Source organism: Empidonax traillii, unplaced genomic scaffold, assembly GCF_003031625.1.
Source record: "Empidonax traillii isolate 1590-97213 ecotype Southwest subspecies unplaced genomic scaffold, ASM303162v1 scaffold163:size1593379, whole genome shotgun sequence".
NCBI lineage: Eukaryota > Metazoa > Chordata > Aves > Passeriformes > Tyrannidae > Empidonax > Empidonax traillii.
Genome location: NW_020955356.1, coordinates 938,059 through 960,848, shown reverse-complemented (window position 1 = coordinate 960,848; position 22,790 = coordinate 938,059). Strand labels below are relative to the sequence as shown.

At 37.4% G+C, this 22,790-nt stretch overlaps 1 protein-coding gene across 1 annotated transcript in view; it reads right to left on the bottom strand.

Moving 5' to 3' along the window:
- The window catches only part of MAN1A2 (mannosidase alpha class 1A member 2), a 136,519-nt gene that overhangs the window by 60,309 nt on the left and 53,420 nt on the right, over window positions 1–22,790 (bottom strand). Inside the window, exons 4-5 of the mRNA XM_027885295.1 lie at window positions 14,997–15,115; window positions 12,523–12,603 (exon numbers count right to left, since the gene is read on the bottom strand). Of these exons, the coding sequence (XP_027741096.1) occupies window positions 12,523–12,603; window positions 14,997–15,115 (200 nt within the window). The remainder of the gene's footprint in view (window positions 1–12,522; window positions 12,604–14,996; window positions 15,116–22,790) is intronic.

Genomic DNA, 22,790 nt, shown 5'->3' with positions numbered 1-22,790 from the left:
TCTTTCAACATGACTTTGTAGCCAAACACATCCAGGCAAAGCAAACGGTAAAAGTGAATCTTAGAGAGGGGATTTTTGTCCTGTTAAGCAGGGATCTTTGGTATTTTGGTAATACCAGCTGTTCTACTGCACTGAGTAACAGACTGCACCGTGTTCTTGAAAGTTCCAACCCAACTGATGATCCAGTATATGCTTTTTAAGAAAAAAAAAAAAATCTGTGTTAGGAACCTTAAGAAATGGTTCTGAAGTCAAATAATTGAGCTATTTGTACTAACAAGTTTCATGAGAATTGTTTTCATGCAATAGGAATTATCTACTCTCTGTGATTATTAACCTCTCTTGACACTGGCTTTCTTTTTGGTAACACCTGTTCCCAGTGCTTTCTCCACTCATGTCAACTATCTCCTTAATTTCCCATTTATTTTTCTATGCCATGTTATCTTTTTTGTCCTTCAGCTCTGTGCTTACATTGTATCAATTTCTACTTTCTTTCTCATATTATTCCTCTGTCTCCAGTTTCTCTTGAATGTGCTGCCAAGCTTTCCATTTTAAATTTAATCTTGATTTCCCCTTTCGTCTTCGCCAGAAATGACTCAGTCCCTTTTAGATTGTATTTGCCTTTACAAAAAAAAGTTAAACAGAGATTAAATTACATATTGTTTCAAACTATGTGCAGTCATTATACACACAGCCTCCCTCCTCCCGTTGGTATGTGACAAATTACAATGCAAAAATCACAGAGTAGAAGAAAAAAAAAAAAAAAAGTAAAAATCACAGAGCTTTTACATCTTCCAAAACATATCCTTTACAGAATGTCAGGCTCAAAGCACAATACAATGCAACTGATGAAAGTAATTAGTGATCCGTTTTGTTTTTTTTTTTTTTTTAATGAATAAACTGGCTTGTTTTCAACCAATTAACAGGCATTTAGTTTATCTGCAGCTAATATTTTTATATATATATATATATACCAAGTTCTGACACAGAATTAGTTGGCAAACAAAACCTATGAGCAATGAATTAGTAAGCACTGAATCTTCATAGCTGTATAAATACTGCAAGGCACTTGAAAAAACAGACATTTATTTGGAAAAAAAACAGTGAGTTAAATACCCTAAACTCCTGCAGTATAATTTATAGACCTCAGGACCAGAAATATAAAATAAAAATGTTCTTCCTCTATGCCACGCAAACAAAAATAAAAAAGGTTCAGAGCAACAATCTGACCATCTGCATAAAATAAGGCATAAGTACCAAGATACCTTTATAGTTACATCAGTAAGTAGTATTTAAGAGAAACATTCCTTCCAGAGATGTATCTGGGCTGCATCATGTACCACATACTGACTATTCCTGTGTGCAGGAGGCATAACTATCAGTCCTCTAACTTTTCACAATTTTTCTATCGCTTCTGTAGGCTTCACAAATCCTTCTATGAACACGATTACCAAGAGTCTTGCAGGATACCAACAGCAGCCCTTATTAATGACTTAAACAGAAACAAATTCCTTATTGTATTCGAAGTTCTTATTTATAAATCCAAATGCTCATGGTCTTCTACCACAGGATTTCACACCAGAAGTTCAAGCTGAGCAGCTTGGTTTTTGTGAGTTCCACAAAAAAGAAAAAAAGTATACTGAAAGCCACAACTACTCAAAACACAATCCCTTGTTCTGTCCCCAACATGGGTTGTTCACCCTTCTTGTACTTGCAGCCTGCATCTATACCTTTGCTAAGATTAAAATGCATTTAATTTATACAGAGAAAGTTGAACATTCAATTAAATTTCTCTGGAGTTTTCTATGTATTTGCCATCTCAACATGAGCTACAGTCAGCTATAAATTCTTAAGAGACGACTTTCATCATCAAGTCACAAATGGACTGATGATCTCTTATTTTCCATTAAGTGAATTTCAGAGATGGGAAAGAGGAGCGAAATCAGCCTCTCTGGCTCACAGTTACCTAGGTCCCCTTAAAAGACCTTTTCTGGAAATGGACATAGTTGCATTCTTTTAGTTTAGGCACTTATCTGCAATCTTACATTTTGAATTTAAAAAATTAATGTTAATAGGCTAGAGAGCTTCTTGGTCATTTCTTTAATGATTTATTCCCAGATTATCCAATTCATAAATGGCAACACAGTATTACCGCAGACAGCATCCGCTTGATTCCTCACAGACTAGAAGAGTTCACCATCTTTATCATGCAACAGAGGTGCACACATCATTAAAGGCAACATGATTTTTGTTACCATTTTTGCTAGCTTTTAGTGATTTTGCTTAGCAGTTATTGTAGCATTCACAGCATTTATTTTTCTCTTACCATATGTGCGCTTAGTTTTTAGTATTCAAACTCCTTTTTAAGAGAAAAACATGATAGCTAACACTGAATGAGAGCAAGTTCCAAAAGGCAAAACCAGCCAAAGATGCCTTATTTAAGAGCAGTATCATGTCCACAATCTTATTTTTTGTTCTGTTTTAAAGTGAAAAAAAAATCCCACTGGAAGAACTCGTGCTTTCAGTTGACAAAAGACAATACCATACTTCCTCTCTGGACCAGATCAAGCAGGAAAACCTTCAGTGTAGATGTTAACGTAGGAGAAAAGTACCCAGGAAAACTCAGGTGGGTAGAAATTAATGTATTACTGTGTCAACAATAATGCCAATAAATGAATGTTTGGTAAAATAACAAGGAGAACACTGTGCTTGCTGTCACTGGTGCCCATCTGCATCAATATGACTGAAACTAACGAAGGAGGAAACAAAAACTGAGAGACTTGGTCAACAGGAGATACCATGACATTTTACCAATTATCTTAGCTTTTATAGCCCTCTACAGGAACACACCCAGAGAGTGAGTTTCGTAAGTAGCTATCACCGTATAGTTATTGTATTTTCTATTGCTAAAACAGCTTGTCCTTTATTTAAACCAGTTTAAGGTATGTTATGCTAACAGGAAAAACTTGCTTCCAATCAGACAGAGTAGAAGAAACAAATCTGCAATGAAGTCAGTCTTCCCCTCCTTTTCTCCGCTTCAGGTGCTGTGCAGTACCAAGATGCAGCAATAAATTGAGCTAAGTGCCATTTGCCAGTCAAGAAAATGTTTACTACAAGCATGGTAAACAGAAACTGCACAAGCATTACAATCTGCACTGCAGTGAGCAGTGGCAACGCCCAATATGAAACAATGCTTTAAAAGTCAAAGGGGGAAACAAAAAAAAAAAAAAAAAAAAAAAAAAAAAAAAAAAAAAAAAAAAAAAAAAAAAAAAAAAAAAAAAAAACAAACAAAAAGAGTTATTTTTCAGGCTGTGTCCTGTTAGAGACCAGTGAGCTGTCACAACTACTTACGAATAAGCAGCTCATCTCCTGGCAACAAGCTCAAATCTCATTTTCGTTGGACAGGACATATGCACTGCTATAAACTCTTCCGAGATTTTCAACCTTTGAAATTTAATATAGATATGCCTTAAAACTTTAATTTAGATCATTTCATAGGCACATTTAAGAATTCTGTGAAACCTGGACATAATACTGTCTTGTTTATTGAAGACCTATATTTTATATATTTAAATCTGCTGTTGAGGATGTGCATTGGCATATATACATAATTTGACAGAGTTTTCCTGAATAGAAGAGATGTTGCCTGTCAGATTCCTAGAAAGGATTAGCTTGATTATCTGTTAACAGAGTATCAGGTACTTAACAGCCCTCGTGCTCTACTTTAAATGAGATTTGAGGATGGATTTATCCATGTGAACTATATTACTATTTTACCCAGAAAGATATGTCAGTTTGATGGCTTTTAAAAAGATGAAAAAGACAGTCACGTAAATTAACTGCTTCATATCTAAGGCTGTCAAAGGCAGACACAGTAAATCATTAATCTTTTGGTTTTATATTGCAAATATCGTAAATAACTTTGTTCAACAAAGATAAAACAATAAGCTACCCTTTTTATTGTACTAATAAATCAGCAGCAGACAAGAACGCTTTGTCATAATGGTCTAACTGTCCTCCTGATGCTATCACACAACAGCCATTAGAATAATATTCACTTTGTTTTCCTTACTCGATGCCATTTCTCAAGCGCAGCCACGTATACTCCACAACAACCAACCCTCTATCCATCTCTGGGCTTTTGTCATTCCATCCGTTATTGCTAGCACAAATATTTTATTTCCCCCCACCAGTCATGCCAGAAGTTTTAATGATTTGTGAACTTCACTTCATGAAAAAAAGCAAGCAGTCAACAGGTCACTTGTGCACTCTCTCCTCAGACAAATGCTGTGTATATCAGATATCGCTTAGTTACTCTAAAGGCAAGATGGGGTTACTCCTGCACACCCTACAAATCTCTTATGGATTTGCCTGCTAACAAAGCAGTTTAGGCAGAGCATGTAGATATTATGCTCTTATCCCAATTCTCAATTTCTCTTATCCCAACTTTCTTTACAAACCAGAACATGTGCAAGAACTGGAAATAAACCCTGAATCCTACTGCAAACAGCTGCAGACAAACTTTCGTGGGGAGGAATCCAAAAGCCATGGGCTTAATGTTTGGTTTTGTAACAGACTTCCTATGAGATGCCAGTTAAGAGTTAAATCTAACTTTTCAGAGACCACTGCTAGCTATCACATTCCTTCTTCTGGTTCATCTTGCTTCAGAAAATGTGCTGCATTGTCAGAAGCTTTAAGGACTCTGTAAGTAAGGGCTATAGGCACTCAGAGTTCTAATTGCTGAGAAAAGGTAAAGTCACACTCTCAATCACTGAAGCACTCCAAATCCAGTGACTATCTCCAGTACATTTATCCTCAAGTCTATCCACTTCACAGTTACTGACATCTGAAATCAGCATGATAACATGCACTCTCAGAAGAATACTGTAAACCTTCATGAATGAGCATTTATGGGACACACGCCCAATACAATTCCACAGCAAAGATCAAGAACAGAAGGTTCATCCTGGGTACTTATAAACACAGGTGTCAGACACACACACACCTGCCAAGTCTCCTGCACAGAAGGTATGAGTGATGATTAACTAGTTCTTCTTAACTGTGATCTCCCCTCTGGCTGGGGTTGCATTTCATGCATTTGCAGGGCAGAGCACAACTTCCCAAGCACCCTGTGATCTACTGACCATCTCAGACCTGGAACAGATGAATACCAGTGTTACAGTACTACAGTCAGCACACATACCTCTTTGGGGGAAGCTCTCAAAACAACCATTTTAGAAGATGCATTCTAGAGCCTGTGATACAATTAAAAAAACCCAGAGAGCAAGTACATAAAACAAGCAATGACTTCTTAAGGATCATAAAAAAAAATATGCTCACCCACTGAAATAAGTGCTAAAGAATTTTGTCTTTCTGTATAGATTAGGGCTCTATTTACATGTTTTTGTACTATTTCTTCTTTAATGCTATAGAGGAGAAGAGACAGCAGTTCACCAAATACAATTGTAAAAAAATCAGATTTTGAACACAGAGCACTTAACTCTGGTACTCTTTATCTTATTTAAGCTTTATTGCTTCTACAATCATTCACTGTGTTTAATTACAGGATGATTCAGCACGTATGCAACACTTGGGCTCTGCAGCTGTCATTCCCTCCCTCCTTGAACAAACTCCCATTTGGAGAGCAGAAAGTTCATTCATGGCGTGTTCACAAAGACTTGGAAGTGAAGATACTGCTCCTTGCAGGGTTCAGCATCTTCACTGCTGCCTTTTGGATGGGTTTCAGAAATGAGGAACAATGGATCCTGCAAGATGCCCTAGGAATCTCCATCTGCCTTTATGAGCTCAAAGAAGTTCACACAGCCTATGTGAAGGACTGCAGCTGCTTTCTGCTCGCATTGTCATCTATGAAGTCTTCCTTGTACTGATTGCTCCTTCACGACCCAGGTGTGGGGACAGCATAACAGAAGTTATAACTCTTGGACCATTTCATGCAGCACACCACAAGATAATCCAATTTCTGTTGAAGATTTCAGTGCATTACCCTACATGAGGTTGTGACATACCTTTTACTGTCCTAGGCCTTGAGGACACTGCAATTCCCAGTCTCGTGGTAGCCTACTCTAACAAATTCTACATTCAGACACTCTCATCATGGATCTATTTTGTAACTTCTGCAGCTTATCGCTGCAGTCTGTTGGCAAGCTTTGCTGTTTCAGCATTAACACAGAAAGATCAGCCAATTCTTTTTACTTCATGCCATTCATTCTTACTGCTTGCCTGGTTGTTGTTTTTTGCACCAGGAGTTGAGAGCATTTAGGTCAGGCAGTGATTTTACAAAGCAGTACTCCCATCCTCCCTCAGCAATCAGCATCAGCTACCCTGATGCCCCAAAAGAACCAGATCCACAGATCTGTGACTGAAAGAAGTGGAAGAATTTATAATCAGTCATATACAAAATAAAGATCAACCAGATAATTTGTGTTGAAAATGAAAGAATTTACTAATACCAACATACATGGTGAAAATTTCATGTTACCCAGAGGAAAAGCAAGCACCAAACATGACTGATCTCGAATAAAATCTTCAGCCACAAAACTATATCGACACCATAGGAGATCAAAGAATTCCAGAGCTACATTCTGAGAAACCAGCTATACACTATGGCTGATTTCCAGGTAAACTCCCTGGAAAAAGACTTTAAAAGACTGTATGAACAGACAGTTGCAGTCTAACAATAAGAGCATTCTTTTGCAATAGCATCCTTTTTTTGTGTGTGTGTGAAATGCAAGTGGTTTTATCTTGTTCTAATCTCTGAGTATACATGATACTCTTTCTCCAAGCATTTCTATCCTGATGTTATTACATACAATAGAGTGATACCAAGATATCCAAGACTAATAAAATAAAATAAAGAAAATCATAAAGAACACAACATTCTCATACAGTCAGTCTAGAGAATTAACTTGGAATAAACAAAGAAACCTACTGTTCTGGAGAAAATGCTAAGTAATGCCTTGCATCACTGAAAACTATTAAAAAAATTGATTCATAACTAAAGACAAAAATTATATTTGTGCCAGGATGATACATGAAAGAAAACAAATATCTCAAGGCAGCCACAAAAAAAAAAAAAAAAAAAAAAAAAAAAANTTTGTCTGCTTGGTTTTTTTTTTAATTATTGTAAGGCTGATTTTCATCTAAACTGCCATAGTCAATGTTTACTCCAAACTAGGCATATGGAACATTTAATTTCTAATTATTTCTGTTATAATACCAACTGTATCATAGTGTTGTCTCCCTCCACCCCTCCCCCAAGCATAATGAAGACCCTATCTAATTCTTACAGAAATTAAAGGATTGTTGCAGGGATTACTGAGAAACAGTCTGGCTCAATTTAGATAAGAAGTAATATTTTACCACCAGTATGTTATTCTGGACTGTTAACTCCATTCGACAGATGAAAAAGAGGAAGCATCATGGTGCCTCTGAACTCAGAAGGTGGAAGACTCGTAGTTCACAACACTTAAACTATAATCCTGTTTGACCAAAATTTAAAACACAAAGATTTTATCTATTCTATCATAACCTGCAGCGGAAAATAGGAATGCCTAGTTCTCACAGTATGGCTCTCAGCCACTTTCTACTAAGCAACTCTCCTAAACCCTGTACCTCAAAACATATTTTACTAGCAGCTCCTATTGAGTATAGACACAATGAATTTTGCACTTCTTACTTAGAGATTTTGCTACTGAGAGATTATGACTATTAACATACAGCTTAATAAAGAATAGCAATCAGCGAAGTAAACACTTTGCATTGGTGGCCCAGAGAAAACTGGGAAGGAACCTTTGGCATACAGAAAAATACAAAAGAGCATGCCAGGACAGGCTGAACTCTGTCTTCGAGGTCTTTTCTAACCTAGCCGATTCTATGATTTTCGGTCATACAGCACTCCTGGGAGGGATCACACTTTTTTCTTCCACTTTTTATTAAGTCTCTTTTTCTTTCTTTGGTTTGACAATATAATTTGCAAAAAAATCCAGTATACAGTATACCCCACTCCTACTAAGGATCCAAGTACTGTTTCCAGTTCTGGGGTCCCAAGACAAGAAAGAATGTGGACCTGTTGGAACGGGTCGAAAGAAAGGTCACAAAAGTGATTAGAGGGCTGCAGCACCTCTCCTGTGGAGACAGGCTGAGAGCTGGGACTGCTTAGCCTAGGGAAGAAAAGACTCTTAAGGGGCCTTAAAAGAGCCTTCTAGTACCTAAAGGGGGCCTGGTTTTTAAAAAATATGAAGAGGTCTTTCTACTATGGCCTGTAGTGACAGAAGAAGAGTCAACAGTTTTAAAACTCAAAAGACTGTAGGTTTAGACTGGATATAATCACGGAATTGTTTACGCTGGAAGGGACCTTAAATATGACCAGGTTCCAAACCCCTGCCATGGGCAGAGACATCCTCCACCAAACCAGGGTGCTCAAAGCCCTATAAGGAAAACATTTGCTACAATGAGGGTAATAAGCCTACCCATGGGTTGCTCCAAGAAGCTGTGGATGCCCCATCCCTGGAGGTGTTCAAGACCAGGTCAGACAGAGCTCTCTCTGACAATGTGGTCTATTGAAAGGTGTCCCTGCCCATGGCTGGGGGTTGGGACTAGATGATCTTTAATGGTGCATTTTAACTCAAATCATTCTATGATTCTATATTCCACCATTTTAGCATATATTCATTATATATTTCAATAAGGTACTTTGGAGAAAAGCCACAGGCTCAAAGAATCTCAAAATTAATGACAGATTGACACCTCATTCCTACATAAGAGCTGAGGCAAAGAAGGCACACTCTTAGATCTGATAATGCATACCTAGCCAGACACAAGACGGTCTGTCCACAATCAGCCAGGAAAAATGTATTGTACAGAGGATTTAAGTAAGGTCCTCCCCAGACTGCAGACCTACAACCCCTGTCACCAGATAAATATCAGTGTTGTTTCAACCAGAAAAGACTGAAACAGACACATGGGCAATTTTCCACTCTGTCAAGGTTCACAGGCATATCTTACTTTCTTCTATTCAAAAGTCATTCTGACATGGAAAAATGGAGAAAGACGTTGCTTTTTCTCAAATCATAGAAACAATTTTGTCTCCCTACATTAACAAAATGGTACAGCAAGGCAAGACAACCAAGACATTTGCATGAAAATGCATTCTTCTCAAGCTTTAGTTTTACATGCTCATTATTCACAGAAATCTAGCAGAAATTCCCACAGGTAAAAGTTTGAGCTGATAAAAAATTCACAGGTGTTATGTTTCACAGAGAAAGGCCTGTGATTCAACACGGGACAGGACACGCCTACAGCATTTTCAGCCAACCTGTGTCAGTGGCTACAAACAGCAGCTTTATTTTTGGTCATTTTTCCCCATTCACTGCAGTGAGTAAGAGGGAAGTCCTACTGATAAAAGAAAGGACAGCAATACTTACAATCTTAATATGAAAGGCTTACATTTTTACCATCAACTGTAACCAGCATTATTAAAACCACAATCACAGTTGACCCTTCTCTATGTAATACAAGTAACATGACAGTATATAGCATCAAGACCACAGAATCATGCCAACAGACATGCTAAATAATTTTAAAAAAAAATTAAAACTCATGTTTTCAATAAAAGCACTAACAAGGACAGTTTTATCTAATTTAATAGTCTGCTGTACTAGAAAACTATAGCCAATATCTACCATTATGATTCAATCAGATAAAATCCTATCAAGCCCTACAAATGGCAAAACCACATAGATAAACCACAATGACTATCAAATTCTCCAGATGTGGCCATTTAAAAGTGATTAAAGTTCCATAGCTGATGCTAAGTCCTGGACACTTTCTTTTATGGCTGTCCCTACAGCATCTTTAATAAGACTAAGTAATTATAGTAACATTAAATAAGAACGGTTTTTATGACTATCACCAAAGAGCAGTAATTCCTGTTGCTGATATATATCTATTTGTGGGAAATGACCTAACTGTGGGCAGCTTGGGCTGGGAAATTGAGTTGTGAAGTTGTAAAAGTACGTTAACTACCAGAGTGACTAAGCAAAAAGGAGCAAAACTGCAGTAAACACCAGGTTTGTTTTGAGATGTGCTAAGCGTATGAGCTCGTACTGACCACCTATGAGAAGGTGAGCTGGGACACGTGAACTGAGGCACACAGCCAATGAAGAATAACTTCTGTACACTGGGCAGAGGAAAAGACTGTAAGAGATGTATGGTTGTTGATAATAAAGGATTGGTTTGTGCCTGCTAACCTTCCTCTGTGTGTGTCTTTACAGTTGCTGCATATATTTATATATATTAAAAGGAGAAAACAAGAATTAATTCAAAGAAGCCTCTATTGGACCTTACTTTAAATACATTAAACAATACAAGGAAAAGTATGGAAATCAGTACAAAAACATTCTAGTAACAGGCTTGCAGGAGTAGAGGCTTGGAGGAAGGGAGATGTGGACTGAAATACTAAGAAGGTCTGCTAAGTGAATATGAGCAAGTAAATGAGAGCTTGATGAACAAAGTCTATCGCTAGATAGAGACTCCCTTAGAAGAATAATCCCATGTGCATGTCCACAACCCTGACCTGGCAAAACATCTGAACAACTGATAACAGGCTTATCTGTCTTAGCAGTGGCTAAAGTATCTCTTCACGTGTCTGAAAGCCGTAAAAAAAGAAATCAAGGATGCCACAATCCTGAGTTAAGGAATACCCTCCCTTCTTGGGAACAAGAAAGAAAAGACCAGATTGGAAATCACATATCAAACAAACCTGTTTCCAGCTCCAGGGAGTTCCCAGACACAGGTGTCTCTCCTGGGCTCAGTTGCTGAAAAGCCTCAGATTCCCTTGCTTGTCATATCCACAATGACAAATTACAGAGAAACACCATCCAACTTGGCAAATGAAGTAGTCTCTCAGATACCCAAAGCAATCCTAGCTGCCACACTATTTTGAAAGAAATGCAGTCTGAACACTTTTTTTAGCAGTTGTTCCTTAGGAAAATAAAGATGATTCATAGGGACACTTGACGGGAATAATCTTGTACCACAAGTCATGAAGCATTTGAAGACCGTTGGAGAGAACAACACCATAGAAATCTTATTAAAAACAAAAGACAACCCAGTGGCGAATATTTAGGAAAGACGGAGGGCTGATGCTTTCTAATAAGGAAAGAAATGAAAGCTCTTTAAGCAGAACAGCCTGATCTGAATCTACCAAGCAGTTAGAACCAACTGAAAGAAGGAATGCTCAACTTTACAACTGCAGGCAAAACGTGTTTTGGCAGTATCCATCTGCATATTGGGGGAAAACCATCCTTGTTAAGGGGCTTGTGCACAGATGCAGTATCAATATACACAAACAATCCAGCTACAGATGTGTGAGCTTTGCTTTTTTTCCTGAGGTTTTTCATATTCACAGCAGATGCCTTCAAGGAACACGCTTCAGTTTGAAGAAGGTGAAGCAGCAGCACTTGATGAAAAATGAACCACCCATTTCTTTCATGGCATACATTGGATTTTTCCTTTGCCACTGAGCTCTTCTTCCAAAGGAGAAGACACTCATACAAGAGAAAATTCACTGATCCCAGGGTAATTCCAAAGACCTAAAGAGCCAATTAATTATGGATTTTCTCTTGGTTATTTTAAGGGCTGTGGGCTTAAAATCCCTGAGAACCTGATGATATGTATGCAGTGCTTCCCTAAACAAAGGAGGAAGATAGTTATGAACACCTGAAATTTTATTGAAACTTAAGCTATGATACCTGTCTGGCAGTGGGCTACAGAAGGGCCATGAAAAATAAAGGACAAAAGCAAAGAAATCAAAGATAGGCAGTAGACTAAAGACAGGTAGCTGCTAAGACATGAGAAGAGCTATGACTTAATCTGTAGTTTGGGTCAGGTTCCAGCCTCGTCAAAGTATGTGAAGTAGGAGGTCAGAGCAATGTGACTGCTGGACTAAAGAAGTCCACGGTTGCAAGTCTTTGGGTAAAAGCATTTTTTCAATATAAGCATGTTGCAGCTTATATGTTCAGCAGTCTTTGATCTTTTTTAATAGAAGTTTCAAAACTAGGACAAAATTGGCCTGATATTTATCAGTTTGTCACTGAGAAGGTGGTAAGAAGATTGTGTAATGCTTTGATGAAGCAAACCTACAGCCTTGCAGGACAAGTGACAAAGCTATTCTTTCTCCCTTCACACAGTTACGGAATATCAAAACAAGTTATTGTTGGCATGAGAAGGTTGACATTTCACTTGACATTTCAGGTTGATGCTTATTTGAGTGGATATCTTCTGAAAACATCTTGATAAAATAAACATTTCAAAGCTCTGACAAAGGGTCCTAAACAGTGCCAGACCTGCATAGAAGCAAGCTTTAAAGATTCATACTTTAAGAATTTGGTTATTTTGAACAACTGACTCCTGTAAAATCAGTTTCCAAACCACTGAGAAATCAAAATTCTAGAAAGGTCTTCACAGAATACCTTGCATTTCACAGACACCTTCTAATCTCCTTACCTCTTGTCCTGAAAGGTAGTATGCTGCTAGAAGACCGCCAATGAAGCGAATATTGACCTCAAATACAGACACTTCAGAATTCTAGAACAGAAAGAAAGAATAAATAATTAACCAATTTCTTATTCAAAGGAAATAAAAAAATCAAGGCAGAGGCAAGTAGATATCCTAAACTGACCCACATGCAAGAGTCTGTACTGTTTTAGTTTTTAGATCCATACTGAAATTCTTGTGCGCATCTTTGTGACACCAAATGATAGTTCTAGTTACAGTTCCAAGTGATTTTTTAAAAAAATCAACTTATTTTTTCTCCTGCCCTCTAACCATACTATCGCCACAAAGTGCGACTACAGTAATTTGAGGATGGTGGGAAAGAACGCAAGGACTATACATCTCCATAATTCAGCATCTTTCCTCTTATGTTTAAGCAAACACCAAACACCAAACCTTCTAGGTTAACAGGATAAAGTAGAATAATAATTACAGAATTCTCATAATGCACTTTCTTAACCTGAATTACTAATGAGCAATTTAAAATTCAGAGCTCCATTTTAACAGTCTCTGTCTAGGAATAGCCTTTATGTATTTAATGTTATGACAAGAAATACTGCAAGACCACTGAGAAACTCAGGAGAATAAACCATTTTATTGCCTTCCTCCACATGAATATCCTCAGGCTAAATTCAACAGTATCTTTTGACTTATTTAATGACACAAAAATTAAGAGCAACCAGGTAGTTTTAACATCTTTCTGACTCCCTCTAGGTCCCATTCACTCATTTGCCCACATACTCTCCATCTGCCTCCCCTGTAAATTTCTCTTCAAACCATTAAACACAGAAATGTAGTTTTATTAAGAGATTTTGAGATGGGGCAGACTTTTCCTTTTATCCAGAAAGTCACTAGAATCACACTGTACAAGCTGACTCACCAATTCACACACAGCTTAAATATACCCATATGTATGCCTTTCCTTTCATGCCATTTCCAGGGCACCTCCAGTTGTATCGTGCATTTTGCTTGTGTCCAAACTCAATGCATTTTGCAAGTATTACTTATTTCAGAAAGATTATATGAGTACTTTAAAGATTTCCTCAAATAGCACTGATGATTAAAAGCCTAAACTTTGAAATACTTCCAAATATGGGTTTTTAGTAAAGGTTGTTCTTTTTTCGCATACAGGTGATACAAGAAAAGTAACACCAAAGCAGCATATGACTCCACTTCATAGCTATTAAAGTCATGAATCACACATGCAATGGTACAGTGTAAAGTGAAAAAAAAAAATTTCCATTTCCCAGTAAAAGAATCCAAGAGGAACAAATTTATGTATTTATAAATAAACTTCAAGCCATCTAAGGAAATTACTCAAGTCTAGTGTATACACAAGACAACTCATTAACCTTCAGAGATAGTTTCTGATACATAGGAAGATGTAATTGAACCCCAGTGGATCATGTAAATTTCTTCAATCCAAATCCTAGATTAGTTCTGCAAATTTATATTGAAATTGCCTTAGATCAGAAAAAAAGTTATGGAAGCAATTTAGTTCACCCTCATAATGGTATCATTATGTCTACACTGTCTCTGATATATTTAGGATCTTCAGTTTTAGACTGAATAATTATCTGGCACTAACTGAAAAAGCAGAGTACAATGTCTTTACCATTTGCCAGACAGTTGATGGATAAAAAAAAAGGAAAAAGCCCAAACAAATAATTTCTGAAGAGTACGATAAAATATAAAAACAATGGTAAGCATTTGCTAAATTTTGAGTGCATACCTACATTTAATTATGTGCATTTACTGAATGAAAAATTACTTTTGGAACCACAGGGCAAATCCAAGGACTGAAATAAAAAATCTATCACAGAGTCTGTGACAGTCCCAAAATTAGTAATAAGAATACTAATCAATAAGACTAAAATAGAGTCATTTCTTCCTTGTAATGTTTCCAAACTCTGCATACATGAAGAATGTCAGATGCTGTATGACCAACTGGGAAATTCTTGTGATAGAAAAGGAAAACGCCTCAATTCAAGTGTCATTTTTCATGGTAAAACTCTTAAGGACATTGAAGAAGAAGACATTGTATTCTTAAGTAATTTATACACTGGCTTTCAGAAAATGTGTCTTTCATATCTCAGTTATTTCCAGCTACTATCAGCTAATAAAACTTCATCTTTCTGCCTTCATTTCTGAGGCCCTGTTGGTTCTCACAAAACACTTTTTTCCATTATCCAAGTATAATTTGCACTTTGAAAACCCAATATATAGACATTTCTTTACTTACAATTGTAAGTGCAAAAGGGCTGAGGTATATTTTTTTTCCAAAATAAAGTTAAATACACAGAGAACTCAGTTAAAGCTTACATATGACACTTTGATTCATATGTTTTTTAAGTTTCAGCTGAAAGGCCTCTTCTGTCTCCCCTAAGGGGACACTGAAAAGAAATATTAGGGCAAGCTTTACTCACCACACTGAAATCAAGATTTTTGTCAATCCATTCTTGACCTTCTCTGAATTCATCATGAAGCCCCATGATATAAAGAGTATCCAATGCGTCTACTATGGTAGCACCCATTTGCGAGTTTCCTACATGCAAAAAGAAGGATTTCTATTACAAGTGATTATTTCACTACTTTCCTTAAACATCACAAATATGACAAAATAACAGAAGCAGTAGCAAAGCAAAGTTACTACAAAGATATCAGCACAAAGAATAATCAAAACGAGTATGGAATTATCAGGTACATAAGAAGATTCCCATTCCTCCTTCAAAGCACCACTCTGGCACAGTTTGGCTTCTGGGGAGAAAAGAAGACTAAAGATAGAAAAATAGCCCTTCTCATCTGCTTTCCTAACCTGAACTTGAGCAACTGTACTTCAACACAAAAAAAAAGGACAGAGAGACATTCAGCTTCAAAAAGGTACTAGGAATTCTAGGACAGAAGCATTAGGACAAAAAAATCATATGCAAGATAAAACAATCCATACTTGAAGTAATGTCTTGCATTTCCCAACATTTATTTCTGAAATGTTCCAAGGTTGCAATGATGGAAGCTACCTAATCATTGAAAAGCATGGACTGATAAGCAGGGATGCACTGGCTTGGTTTGACCGAGAAAGCCACAGTCCCAAGACGTTCACCGCAGTGTCTCTGGGGTTCCACACCATGAGCTGCTAATGGCTTTCTCAACTGTCACCATTTCTAGTGGAGCATTGAAAGACAGATAAAAATCAATGGTGCTTTACCCTAAAACGCCATTCACTTGAAACAGCAGCAGTTTAGAGCTGATTGATGAGTGACTCATCGGCTTGTACAAGGGAGACAGGAGGATGAGGTGGTGAGCCATTGCCCATGTTAGCACTGGTCTCCTTAGGCCACCCCTACCTAAGCTGTTGCCCTCAGCAGGCAGAGATGGTTGTTTCTAGAGGAAAGCAAAATTTACCATCGGTTTTGTTTGTTTTCATAGAGTGTATAAAATGTCCTATGCGCTAAGAAAACAGCCAAATTTCACTGTTCATATCGGTAATCTATAAACCAGTACAATAACTATGATTAGCAATCTAATGACAGTAGTGTTGTAACAAGCTAAGCCAATTTTAGGGGTTTTTTAATGTGCTTTTCACCCATAATGGAATCTCTAAAGTGCAGTGTTCCTGCATGGCATTTTCTATTCCATTTCTGACTTTCACATGGTTAGAATTATTTTTTTGCCCTCAAGCATAACAATATAACTGAATGAAGCCAATAACTCCATCGTATTTCTTTCACACATCTAAATGACTGACACACATGCAAGCTTAACTCCATTTTCAGGGACTTCTTTCCCCAAATAATAAAAATTAAACACAACAGTATCTATGACAAAGTAATTACCAACTAATTTCTTAAAAAATAGTCATGCATCAGTTTTAATTAATTTCAATTAGATATGGAAAGCCTAAAGTTAGTGGTATTTGTTAAGAATATTCAAGTACAGATCGTGACACACCACCTTTTGCAAGATTAATTAAAATACATTCTCTGACAAACTGGCCACCATCCACACCTATAGCTCTCAGGAAATGAATTCACCGTGGTGCGTAAGTACTGTGAGGTTTAACACCTTCAGCCAAATGACAAATTCCATTGCTGGTGCTGAAGTGGAGGTTGCTTTGAGCAGAGCTACAGCACTGCACTTAACTTCACACCTTCTCATAAGCATAATGTGACAGTTATCTAATATATCACTTCAAAAATATGCAAATCAAACCAGGATGTAAGGACTACCTTCAGTAGCAGCTGACAAAGTATCTTTTGACATAAAGCTGGAACAGGTTATACTGATTCCAGGACACACTCCAAGTAATTTCTGTTCCTTTATTTAAACCATGTTGATAAAAATTTCAAATACACAAAGTGTCTGAACAAATAGGGATACATACCCTTGGGAAATCCTGAAAGTTTCTCTTGTAATAGTTTCAAAAAATAAAGACCTTGAAAGTTAAACACAGTGGTAATCACATCAGGAAGCTCTCTTATTATTCAACTGGCATGGGATAAGGAGAACACATTGCACGGGAATGGACTGGTGTGTCATTGTCTGCCACTCCACACCCCCCCAGCCTACCCCCAGAAATTTCAGACACCACAGTAACAATCATCCACAGTTTTCTAGATCTCAGGAATACATGCCATTGTCCACAATGTGGGACAGCAGTGTGTAGTATATAGAATACCTACTTGACAGTCCTCAAGAAAACATCTTCACAAATTTAAGCCACCTTTTTCATGGAGTTCTCTGCACAAAATCATGAAAGAAGGGCTGTGGAAATGCAAGAGCACATGACTACTTTTGCCACCTTACGAATGCAATAGATGCATTCAGGAAGAGCAGAACAGACTCCTCTCCAGAACTGACCAGAAGTGTCCATGGTTTCCCTAATGCAACTCATAATGACTGAACAATATGACTTTACCAATTACAGACAAGAAATTTGCTTCCATCGTCACTGTATTAAAAGTGAGCCCTCAACCCCATATACAGAGACCACACCTAAAGCAGTAGCCACCAAAAGGGATTGCCTGACAACCTACTTCATGCTGTCCACAGCTATAGAAACAAATGCAACCTAACACAGTAAAACAGACTTGCTCAGCTTTTTTGCCCCTAAGAGTCAATTGAAGGCACAGCATTGTACTCTGAACTTTTGTCTGGGCTGTACTCCAACAGTTTGTTGAAGCTCTCCCTCCTACTCCCTTTATGCTCCTTTCTCTCATCTTTTTATATTTCCTAGAAGCACAAATATCGAACAAAACATTACTGAGCAAAGCCCCTTCTACTCACACTTTGCCTCTTCCCTGAGTGTAGGAGTACCTGTTTCTGAGATGCAGATCAGTACTCTTATAGTTTCTAGACTCCATGTGAGAGTTCAATTATTTTTTTAACACAATCTCTTATGGATAGTGTTTATATCCCAACCTACCATAAATTAGTTTTTCTTCTGTCTTATAAGTAGGGTTTTTCAACAAAATTTGGTTTATTTTTCTTTTTTCTGCATGAGTACTTCTTCCTTGAGGAAGACTCAGAAGAACAATCTTTGTTTTTTCAAATCCTTCTGGTTGAACACATTTCCAAAAGGTCAAGAGATGACAAATCAATATTTTGCAACATATTGTCTACCCAGTCTTCTTCCTTTAATGTCAATCAGGCAGCACAAAAACCACTAATTCTCTCCTCCTGGGTATTGAGGGGGAAGAGTCCAAAATGAGGCATTCACACCCAGAAGTCTTGTGCTGACAAGAACAGAAGGCAGCCCCGGACTTAAAGCAACACTGAGGACAACACACATGTAACGCATTGGTTGCCCAATATTCTGGCAGAGGTACAACTTAAAATCATTTATGCGTTTGGTTAAAGAGTAAAATTAATTGCTCTAAGCTTTTTTCTTTAAGGACTATGTGGAAAGGACATCATTCTTAATTTGTTCCTAAATAACAGCTTCCACTGAATTCTTCTATATCTGCTCAGGTCTACAACCTAACCAAAACAGGCAGTGATGTTGTCACAGTTGTCTTCATCTTAAAATTCACTGCAACATCATTAGCAGTAATACCAGTGCAGCAAGGTAAAGGTATTAGCTGAAATATAAGTAAGAAGAAACAGCAACTGTTCAAAGATCATTGACCTGAGTAAGTGTCATTTGTGGTGCTATAGGGAAAGCAGACTGCAATGGGTAGGCAGCTGTACTCCCTCCTCCTGATGTTGATAGAAACCATTCTTCTGAAGTGACAAAGAGAAACCACTTTCCATTCACAATAAAGGATAATGGGTTTTTTTGATTTCATAACCACACTAAGATCCATAAATTTTGCTGTAAAGGACAAGAGTACAGCCTTCTTGGACTTGAACTGTAGAAGGTGGTCATTTGAAGAGCCATAAAGTAACCATAAAGTAACCCTAAACAACAAGATTACAGTTTAGAGGAGCATACACTGCTTGCTACCACTTCAACCACTGTGATCTATTATTGCTCCATATACAGAGAGAGCAGACATCTCACTGTGGTGAAAAAGGTTATAAACCAATTAAACTACAATGGAAAATAACACTCCTCCTAGCTGAAGGCACTCCTCCCAGGGTCTGCCTCCGTTCAGTAAAAAGGCTCGACTAGTCATGTTGCATAAGATAATAACCAATTCCAAAAAGGCTCAGTTTTACAAACGTTAGATTAGGAAGTCTCCTCTCCATATAATTATAGTTCTAGTTGATTGAGCTCCAAATTTAATGAAGTTAGCCTAATGAATGCAATGCTTATTCTTCTAAATAAAACAGAACATCCATCATGAGCTAATGGAAAGAATTTAGAATGAAATAGCTGAACTACTAAGAAAATCATGCACACTCTCATTAAGCAACAGTATTATTCCAAAGGGCTGCAAAATAGTAATTCAGATTTGTATTTAGGTAGACTTCTGTTTCCTCAGATAAGCCAAATAATTCCTCCACTTGATAGCACATAAATCTACAGTTCGAAATATCTAGCAAATCTTATGACTAAGTGTAAAACATCAGGCCTCTAAAAGAAAAACTATCTTCCTATCTAGAATTCTTTCAGTACACCGAAGCACTAGATGAAGAACTGGTTTATCTGTACCATTTGCAAGTCTCACAAGAGACTATCAAAATAGAAGGGAGACAGATCATTGTCATGTGTTCTGTCACAAAAGGGATATGATGAAAACAAATAGCCCATCTTCATTATACCGTAAGTGTAGAGATTCAGAAAGTCTGATATCAGCTACAGAGTTGTTCAGTGTATTTATTATGTGGAAGCAGAAGAGACTGTGAGCAGTGAGGTACTAGAGAAAATACATAAATAAGCATAGATGAATTATGAACAGAGAAGACTGAAGATATGAGCCACAGACAAGTTAAATAAGGAGCAAGATGACAAATTAAAAGTCTGTACCAGTGAACCAAAGTCACACACTTTGAGTTGAACAGCAGTCATCAAAGAGGTGCTTGACAGAAACTTTGATTATTTGACACATCACCCATACCTACTCCTTTTTTCAACATGTATACACCACCTGAGACACAAATCTCATTACTTCTCCTGAAAAGCACTTCTATGGGAGCTTTCATTAGCCCAAATTGAGGGTGGAGGTATAATGAGTCTGCATGGGACTGAGCTAATTTTCTTCACAGCAGCCTGTACAGCGCTGTGTTTGGATATGTGGCTAAACCAGTATTTACAACACAAAAATTTTGACCATGGTGAGCAGTGCTTGCACATCAACAAGGTTTTCTCTTTTCTCCCCCACTGTGCCCCCCATGAATAAGCTGGGGGTAGGCAAGAGGTTGGGGAGAGAAATTTCCTTCTTACCCTTTCTCTGCTGCCTATGCTCTAACACTTTTGTGTCCCAAGTGTGTTAGTGTCCTACAACACACTTGGCATCTACCCAGAGACCAGTCAGAGGAATAACAAACCTGAAGGAAATCCACCCTATTCAAATGGATCTCTCCTTACCAAAATGCAGACTGCTGCTACAAAGTCAAGGAAACCAGCCTAAGTGGAAAATTACTGTGAGGCCACTCTTCTTCCAAGCCAAGTCATATAAATAGCCCTAATAGGTGCATGTAACTATTTGTACTCTTCTAGCTTATGCAGTTGACTGAGAAAGAAGCATTTTATTCTTACTCATAAAAGATTGCAGATGAGAGATCCAAAAGCACGATGCTCACCAGTTCATTTACAATCAAGGTGGGGTTTTAGTATTTCCTAAACCAGTGACAAAATCACACAGAAATCTAATAAAGACTATTATTCCCATTTACAAGTACAGCCTATGGACACCACCAGGAGCTATGTTTTGAAGAAAGCCAAGGGAATTGGTAAGATTGCTTGAGGAAGAAGTAGCAGTTAGATATAGTAAAACCACTTGGGCTGTTACTGAAGACAACTGCCTCTACACCATACAAACAGCAAGTATCTTTGTCTCAAAACATCCCCGCTCTGGAAATAAGTTATTTTATAATATAGAAAGCCAACTTATCTTCCTAAGCATCAGAACACTGAAATTCACAGTTAGTTATGTGTAAAGACTAGAGATCTCAATGTAAGGAAATGGATTTCACTCTTAAAACAGTATGGCCAGTGAGGTAATCACAGTGATCGACAGAACCGTAAGATTTGAAGAAACCTCATCTGCCACAAATACTGCTGGTCTCAGCCACTCATATCCAGTTCTTGTTTTTTTTTCCAGGGCCCTAGAAACTAGAAACAGAACCTACTCATATTGGTGCAGAATGCATTTGATTACTTGTGTATTTACTTGAGGGTGGAGGAAGGTTCGATTTGCAAAAGGAATGTAAGAGGACCAAAGTCTCAAGGGATAATTTAACTTCATTCCTAAGATAAATTTCCACTAAGACAGGTGACTTCACCTTCAGAGTTATCCAGCACTACTGACAGAGCAACCCTTGGCTGTGCACAAGCCTAGAGCAGATCCTCCCAATTTCACCACAGTGATTCCAGAAACAAAAGAGGAGTTGCAAAGCCCCCCCAAGGAGAAGTATATGTACTCTGTCACACTTCAAACCTGAAAATTTATTTTTCACATAGGCAGGTGTTTTAATCCCTAGCAACAGAGTGAAAATGCTTCCTTGATAAACTCAGCCTGATATTAAATAAAGAGTTGTTACAATCTTGAAGAAAACAAATATTCTTGTTATTGATATTCCTGTCTGCCCGGTTTCATAATGGCTGAAAAACGCAGACTGGGCAAGACTTCATTGATCTAGGGAAATTATACCAATATCTCCTAAAAAAGATTCAAATAATTCAAGCTTTCAGACTGTAGCAACGGGATTTCTTGATGTGACAGACAATTACAGACATGGTAGGAAAATATGTAACATGAAAATTAAATGCAAACAATTATCAACAGTTTTCTGTATCTCTAATGAGTCTCTGGCAATAAAGTTGTCACTACTGAAGCATACCACTTGCAAAATATCTTAATGAGTCACGAAGAACAAGATAACATTTAAGAAAATTAATTAAACTTTTGAACAAGAGAGTTTAATTTCACTGAGAAAACAAGTGCCTCAAAATTAGTCAATGAAACCATACATTTAATACAAAACTGCAATGTATGATTTCAGCTCAGTCATAAAATACAATGAATAAGCCTTTAAGTACCCATGAAGAAACCAATTGCCTTTAACATTTTAGACTAATTAAAAAAGCAGCACAAGAAACTAAGCATGTTGATTGCTTAGTTCTGTTAAATTGCTGATAATAGACAACATGAAAAGGAGGTCTTAGTGTTTTGTACCAGACAATAAAGTACTGTAGAATATAAATAACATTAAATAATCAATTGTAATGCCTTCCTTAATTTCATCACTGAGGAAGTAATGGGAGTGAAGCACTGAAGTGTATGATAGTCTTTGAATTTATTAAAAACCGGACTGCTGCTAGATGGGATTAATCAACAATCTGCTGCTCAAATAGCTATGTTCTTTAAACCAAAATTTTAAAACTTTGTCTAAGAATCTATACTACAGTAAACATTCCTCTTCCCTGCTCCTCACTTGATTGCTTTACTTCGCTCTCTAACTAAATCTTTTATGGTCCTTCAAATTAACTCAAAAGTCAAGCAAGCAAGACTTGAACATAGTTCCTCTAGGACAAAGCCTAAATGTCCTCAAAACTGATTTGAAAAGGGCTTATGATTAATATCAGACCGTTTCAATTTTCTACATTTCTATCCAAT